At 43.5% G+C, this 7,710-nt stretch overlaps 1 protein-coding gene across 5 annotated transcripts in view; it reads left to right on the forward strand.

The window, feature by feature from the left end:
* Window positions 1–7,710, forward strand: part of ppfia2 (PTPRF interacting protein alpha 2) — a 40,735-nt gene that overhangs the window by 31,566 nt on the left and 1,459 nt on the right. Inside the window, exons 21-30 of one of the 5 annotated variants that reach the window (XM_086058856.1) lie at window positions 1,387–1,468; window positions 1,537–1,737; window positions 2,211–2,273; window positions 2,418–2,450; window positions 2,662–2,837; window positions 3,653–3,750; window positions 3,819–3,994; window positions 5,121–5,189; window positions 6,402–6,558; window positions 7,437–7,522. In XM_086058856.1, coding sequence (XP_085914982.1) covers window positions 1,387–1,468; window positions 1,537–1,737; window positions 2,211–2,273; window positions 2,418–2,450; window positions 2,662–2,837; window positions 3,653–3,750; window positions 3,819–3,994; window positions 5,121–5,189; window positions 6,402–6,558; window positions 7,437–7,495 — 1,114 coding nt within the window. In that variant the 3' untranslated portion in view covers window positions 7,496–7,522. Of the gene's footprint in view, window positions 1–1,386; window positions 1,469–1,536; window positions 1,738–2,106; window positions 2,274–2,417; window positions 2,451–2,534; window positions 2,838–3,652; window positions 3,751–3,818; window positions 3,995–5,120; window positions 5,190–6,401; window positions 6,559–7,436; window positions 7,523–7,710 lie in introns of those variants that run through there. The other 4 variants (XR_015090481.1, XR_015090482.1, XM_086058857.1 and 1 more) reach the window with 4 other exon arrangements.

The following is a 7,710-nucleotide window of genomic DNA, read 5'->3' on the forward strand; positions in this document are numbered from 1 at the left end:
GGATGATTTGATTTATTATTTACGATATGATTTTTTTCATAACTGTTTCCTTACTTCCCTTTCCCCAGCTATGTTCAGTCGTCATGCATTTATTAGACCCGAGCTGAACATGCAAACATGAGCTGGCCTCATGTGCTGGACGGAAGAAGACCCAAAGCGCTTGCGTTTGGAAACAGATTTTCATGCTGTGCTGTGTCCATTTGATATGTTTTTGTTACGACCTTCCATACTAGGGATGGTTTCACTTAGCAATATGCTGTGATTTTTATTTTTATTTAATTTTTTCAGATTTTGTCTTTGCATGTGGTCTGACTACGTTGGCAAAGACTCAATTGTACAAAATCAAAGATGGAAAAAATGTTTTGAAAATGCTGCCCCTGATCCAGTTTCACTTAGCAATATGAAATTTGGTAGGCGGGTCTATCATGAGTAGACCCACAAAAAAATCTCAAGAAGCCATGCCCGAAAAGACACAGGAAGTCAGCCATTTTGGTTTGAATCGTCCATTTTCTGGCTCATTTACAAAGATCCTTGCCACTTGTATTATGTTGAAAATTGAGCCCTGAAAGTCAATTTCACTTAGCAATATGAAATTTGGTAGGCGGGTCTATCATGAGTAGACCCACAAAAAAATCTCAAGCAGCCATGCCCGAAAAGACACAGGAAGTCAGCCATTTTGGTTTGAAATGTCCATTTTCTGGCTGATTTCCAACAATCATTGCCATCTGTGTCATTTTTAAAATTCAGCCCCAAAAGCCAGTTTCATTTGGCAACAACATTTAAAAGTCTAGATTCAGTAGACCCACAAAAATACAAATCAAACATTTTGGTACAAAGCGGGCCAGCTAAAAGATACTCAAGACACACTTCATAATCAAAACTATTGCAATGCGGCCATTACCCCCAACAGGAAGTGAGAGTTGAACCATTGTAACCTGGTGGCGCAATGATGTTCATATATTCTTGGTGAGAGCTGTTTTCTTATTCAAGAGCGTGGGAGTCACCGCTTGGCACTCTTGCACTCAAGTGTAGGAGGAGAGGAAAAAAAAAAAAAGACTCCACCAGGCAAAGTGGAGCATCTTGACGACGAGTTGATGCATTATTAAAATAAAAAAAACCAAGTTGACTCGGGGAGGAATTGTGCTTACGCATGCAAAGTCCACTCCGCTCCAGTAGGCTGGAGAGAAATGTCGCCCGGGTAATAAGAAGCCACGGCCATCACGTGGGCGAACACGGATGATAAACACTTGCCCTTTTGCTGCCGTGCTTTGGGGAAATAAAACCGTCGCCGCAGGAGGCTGGGGGTAGGATATTAAGAGTCATGGGGGGAGAGAAAATATGCTACGTGCGAATGATACTGTTCATGTGCCTCTTCTGCTCACGTAGACACGAGCTGCTGGAAGAAGCCAGGAGGAAGGGTTTACCTTTCGCGCAGTGGGACGGGCCCACCGTGGTGGCTTGGCTGGAGGTGAGCGCAAACGTCACACTCTTAGTGCCTCGTCAACAAGTCAAACTTGTGAGCTCTGGTGATTCTAGCTGTGGTTGGGCATGCCGGCCTGGTACGTAGCGGCGTGTCGCGCTAACGTGAAGAGCGGCGCCATCATGTCGGCGCTGTCCGACACGGAGATCCAGCGCGAGATCGGCATCAGCAACCCCCTGCACAGACTCAAACTGCGGCTGGCCATCCAGGAGATGGTCTCGCTCACCAGCCCGTCGGCGCCCCCTACCTCCAGAACCGTGAGTCTGCAAAATAAGGAGCCGGGTCGTTCCCCCCCCCCCCCCATCTTGTGATCTGTGTTGTCGTCACTACAGTGTCCCCCCGCTAAATCGCGGCTCATGTTAGCATGTTTGAAGGTTTAGATTTACAACAATGCTACTTTCACTAGCCCGTCTATGCTGTTTCCCTTTATGTGTTAGCGTTCAGCTAGGTGGCCACCCACCTTTCCCTTTGCGACAAACGGGGGTTCGCTGTTATTAGCATTAGCGTGCATGCTAACGCGTGTGTGCTGTGTTTTGTCCTGTGCCCCGCCCCCGTCCCCCTCCTTCCCACGACGCGGGGCCTGTTGGTGGTCTTGACTGTGATGCTTTAACACTGTTGGCTTACAGTGGTGCTGCTCTTCTTCTTTAACACTGCTTGCGCCTCCTGCTGGACATCTACTACCACCGCACCCCGCCACTGCCGCTCCGTCTCCGCGGCGCCGCCCTTCTAGCCGTCAGGCAATGTTTGGGTGACCCACGAGGAGATGGAGACCATGGCGGCCCCTTCCAAAACGGTCAGTCCCCCCCCCCCCCCCCCTCCTTCGACGCTTTAACGCTACCGCCCTTTTTCCTTGAGCCATGTGTACCCTTGCGTGTGGACTTTTGGATTGTAGCCAGCCGTTCTAATGAGTGATGCATTTTCCATGTGTTTTACTCAGAAATCCCAGTCTGATGAGGGCAGTTGGGCACAGGTAAGGGAAAAGAAATGCTGTCATTGGTTTATTTTGATCATGCAAGCGCCCCTGTAAACAACAGAAGATTTCCCTTTGCTCCAGTTCTCAGGCCTGCTTGGATTGTTGCCCACACCTGAGAGGGCCTCAGCTGGGATACTTTTTCTCACCAACACCCTCTCCCCTTTTTAATTATTATTTTTTTTAAATTCATACTATATTTGTCATCTAGACACTTGCTTACGGCGACATGAACCACGAGTGGATCGGCAACGAGTGGCTGCCCAGTCTCGGACTACCTCAGTATCGCAGCTACTTCATGGAGTGCCTGGTGGACGCGCGCATGCTGGACCACCTCACAAAGAAGGACCTGAGGGTGCATCTCAAAATGGTGGACAGCTTCCACAGGTAACCCAACAAAGACAATGAGAATATACACACACACACACACACTTTTTATTTTTAAACACATTATTAATGTATTGATAAAAAAAAAAAATTGGGCTGGGTATCGATTCTTATTTCCTCCATCGATTCGATTTCGATTCACAAGAGTTCAGTTTAATTTGATTTATTACGATTTGATGCATTTCAAAATAAGCCGATATTGTTTAATTATGGCACATCAATTCTTAAATGTCAAGGACATGATAAAAAACGTAAATTTAAAAGCAGTAACTGGTCAAATAATTTAGTTTATTAATGAAAGTAATACATTTTATAATCACTGTTAAACAAACATTGACGTCAGAAAGGTTGAGATGAAAATATTTCATAATTTAATTCGATAATTGTAAATACAAATGAAAAATATTCTGAATTGTCTTAAAGTGCAATAAGTCAGGTCATTCACAAATGTAAGAAAATACTTTTAAATTCATGTGACCAGTAAATTTCAAGAAAACAGTAAAATACAAAAAAAATATTGTCCTTGAAAATTCTATTTTCTTACGAATTTATGTGAAAAAGAGATATAAAATAATTAATTCATGGTCTTATGAACAATATCGGGCTTGAAAAGAAAAATCAATTCAATATTAATTATTTGATTTTTTTTCGACCCAGTCCTACAAGAAATTGACGTTTTTAATTTAATCCATGATGGCACGCGGGAACAATGTATACTTTTATGCAAAGGATGCACACTTAAAATAATTGCAGAGTTTGATCCATAACATGCATATTTTCTATTAGTTATGTTTTGCTAATTTGTGTAACTGCAGAACAAGTTTACAATACGGCATCATGTGTCTGAAGAAGCTCAACTACGACAGGAAGGAGCTGGAACGGCGGCGGGAGACGAGCCAGCACGAAATGAGAGGTGACAGAAACGCGCCAGCAAACAAAACAAAAAAAAAACATTTACAAATGCTGTCTTTTGTCCTTCAGACGTGCTGGTTTGGAGCAACGAGCGGGTGGTGCGCTGGGTGCAGAGTATCGGCCTGCGGGACTACGCCGGCATCCTGCACGAGAGCGGCGTGCACGGAGCGCTGGTCGCCCTGGACGACAACTTTGACTACAGCAGCCTGGCACTGCTCCTCCAGATTCCCAACCAAAACACTCAGGTAAACGCACACACACACACACACACACACACAAAGCATTTCGGCCCCCCAAAAAAGTTGATCAATTATGAATAGGAACAAATACAACAGGCGGGTTCATATTTAGTTTCTCGTGTGTGAACCTTTTATCCTCCCCTAAAAGCACTTTATAGGATTCACTTGTTGGGAAAACATGGCGGTTAAAATAGAAAACGTGCTTGAGGCTACTCAGTGTCTCCAAGTTGCAGATTGTGGTCGAGAAGTAAAGATGGTAGTTGGCTGAATGTCGCACGTATTTGTTTAGGTTCACTTGCTTCTCCTATATTTTGAGCCGTTTAGTTTTTGGGGATAAAACCAGTGCAAACTGCAAAAATGAGGAAAAAGTCCGCCTGTACACAGAAGATGCATCTTAGGATGACTTTGGTAAAGATGTGTCTGGGCGCCACCTGGTGGCGGGTCAACGATAAATCACAGAGAACACAGTGGCCACAGATGTTTTGTTTACATTCGATTCCTTTTTCAATATTTGAAGTGTAAACGGTCAAAGGCACACTGAATACTATACACAGAAGAATCTTTGGATGCTTCCTAGCTTGTAGCTATTTATGGTCTAAATAAAATCAATCTTATAGTGAGCCGAATGACACAAAAGTTTTGTTCAGATTGCATTCCTTCTTCTATATTTGGACTCATGTTTAGCTTTTTGAAATACCACCAGTGGAAACTGCAAAAAGCTTTAATAAGTTAGTGGACTGAAGCGTCTGGTGTTCCTCAGCACCTTCTAGTGGCAGGATGTGGCATAGCTAAATTTTAAATCCCTATAGATCAAAAGACGCAGACAGTTAGTTGTTTATCTTCTTATCCCTCCATGTCTGTAGTCGTCTTTTTCTCGATTTCTTTTAATAAAACCAATGCAATCTGTAAAAACAGCGAAAGGCTTAATGGGACTATTGCTCATCAATAATGCTGAAATGTGTTTTCCATGAATAGAAAGTAACGTGTGGTGAAGATGCTTGAATCCAAATTTGAAGGCTTCACGTTTGCCAACGGTCACTGATGGCCTCTCACTCGTCCATATGAAGCGTCAGCGCGCCTGCTAAAAATAACTCCCATCAGATTGTGATGTCATGTTTCCGTCCATCATCAGGCCCGTCAGATTTTGGAGCGCGAGTACAATAATCTGCTGGCGCTGGGCACCGATCGGCGGCTGGATGAGGTGAGAGCAGACGCCGGCCCATTCCACTCTCATTGCGCAACATCATGTGATCTGCACCAAAAATCGTAGGAACTATTTTTCACATTGGTCAAGTCTCCGCATTTTTCATGTCAACATTTAGCAGACATTTGAAACCTCTTTCTACATTTCTTAGCCGATTCAAACAATTCCAGGCTCAAAATGATCAGTTTAATCAGGACCTTTTGCCCAAGTATTGATGACATTCCCAAAGTTGCCACATTTCCACAGTCAAATTCGCAAATTAAGAAATATTTGACATATTTTCACTTCCGCATTTCTTGACCGATTGAAACCATTCCAACTTCAAACTGTTCAGCTCATCCAGGACATTTATTTTTCATGCTTCTACAATCTAAAAAGTGTGGGATCCAGAACAACCCAAATTGGGTCAAAAATGGGACCGACCCATTTTTTGGGTTATTCAATTGACCCCAAAATTTGGGTCAAACAATTCAAAAGGTTGAGTTTGGTTCATTTTTGACACAATTCAATTGGGTAATTCAATTAACCCCAAAAGTTTGATTAAATTAATAACCCTCAAAACAACCCTAAAAATTGGTTTGCTTTGTGGATTATCAATTTAATCTGACCCAATTTTTTGGGTTAAAAAAATAAATAATTGGCCTCGTTAATCTTTGACCTAATTCAATTGGGTTACTTTATTAACCCAAAACATTGAGTCAAATTAACAACCCACAAAACTCAAAAGAATTGGGTTGCTTCGTGGGTTATTTAATTTGACTTTTTGGGGTAAAAATCCAAAAATTGGATGGGTCTGTTTTTGACCCAATTCAGTTGGGTTATTCAACTAAACCATACAATTTGGTTAAATAAACAACCCCAAAAATTGGGTTGCATTGTGGGTTATTAATTTAACCAAACATTTTGGGTTAATTTAATTATTTTCATTTTTCGCCCAATTCAATTAACCCAAAACATTGGGTTAAATTAATAATCCATAAAACAACCCCCAAAATTGGGTTGCTTTGTGGGTTATTCATTTAATTTGGTCCATCTTAGTCGGTTAAATAACTCAAAAACTTGTGTTGATCCATTCTCGACCCAGTTTGGGTAATTTTTGACTCAACTGTTTTTCGAGTGTAAAATTGTCAAAAATGTTCCCATTCTGTAATGAATCCATGAATGCAAATATCTGACATATTCACCTCGTCCTTGCACATTTCTGGGCAGTGCGACGACAAAGACTTCCGAGGCCCGTCGTGGAGGCGGCAGTTCCCACCGCGGGACGTGCACGGCATCAGCATGATGCCCGGCTCAGCCGAGACTCTGCCGGCCGGCTTCCGTCTCACCACCACGTCGGGCCACTCGCGGAGGCTCCCGCCTGACGGTAAGCCGGCGTTCTCGCCCACCATTTTGTCTCACATCCAGCCAAACATGTCTTTCCTGTTCTCCTCCGGACGCTCGGCAGTCCTTTACGAAGCGCTGGACGACAGTGCAGACGACGTGTATTTGGATTGGTTTTAAGGTCAGCGACGCCCCCCTTCTCCCATGTGTCCCGCCCCCTGGTCAAAGTGGGCCGTGAGTGTCGTGGTCGCTGTCCCCTTTACCCCCCCTCCAATCACCTCAATGGAACAAACAGCCTATCACTTTCGGATGGATTTGTCTTGATGACGGAAGTTTAAAAGATGCCACAATTTTGAAGTTGCCGCGTTATTTATTGTACTGCAGACTGATGAATACAGTGGTGCCTCGAGATACGAGTGACCCGACATCAATTTATTTGTATTTTTTTTTTAGATTTGAGCAGTCTTTCAAACTATTTTTGGAGACTTAAGTGTTATAATCCTGGATATGAATTAATACATGCAAAAAGTTAACAATACTCTAAGGCACATATTCTTTATCCTCTGTGAAGAACGACTAACAGAACTGCAGCTTACTGATGAGTCCTCGGGTATGGTGGAAAATGAGAATAGTTCAACATAGTTTGCTGTACAATTAACACGGTAAGGTTGTGGCATTGTTTTGTTTAAACTCATCAGGAAAAAAAGACAACTTTTTCCTTTCAAAATTGTAAAATCTCTAAAAGTGAAGTGCCTTCCTAGTTGTTAGCCCAGACTAAGGGAGAAAAAAAAAAAGAGCCACATGTGGCCTGTGGACCATCCATTTGCCCACCCTGCCCTCAAGTGTTGTCTTTGCCTGTGTTGACTGTGGGCTGGACGCTGACCCTGTCTCTCTCTCGCCCCCTGTTGTCCCTTCCCGCAGCGGGACCCTTGGCCGTTCAGCGCATGGACAGCTCCACGGTGAGAACCTACTCGTGCTGAGGAGACGGACCTTTAAAGTGTACCGCTGTATGTAACACACAGAACACCGGCCGCCTGACCGCCGCCGCTGCTTCTGCTGTTTTTTTCTTCTTCTTTTTTTTTTGGGGTATTTTGAATCGGACTTGAAAGGAAGCGAGGTGTGAGAAGATTTTCTTTTTTTTCCTCTCCGGAGGCTTGGCACGTATCTTTGCTACCAAGGCTCGCCTTTATTGCGC

This window comes from Leptonotus elevatus, chromosome 17 (genome assembly GCF_054856555.1).
Source record: "Leptonotus elevatus isolate MCC_2025b chromosome 17, RoL_Lele_1.0, whole genome shotgun sequence".
Taxonomy (NCBI): Eukaryota; Metazoa; Chordata; class Actinopteri; order Syngnathiformes; family Syngnathidae; genus Leptonotus; species Leptonotus elevatus.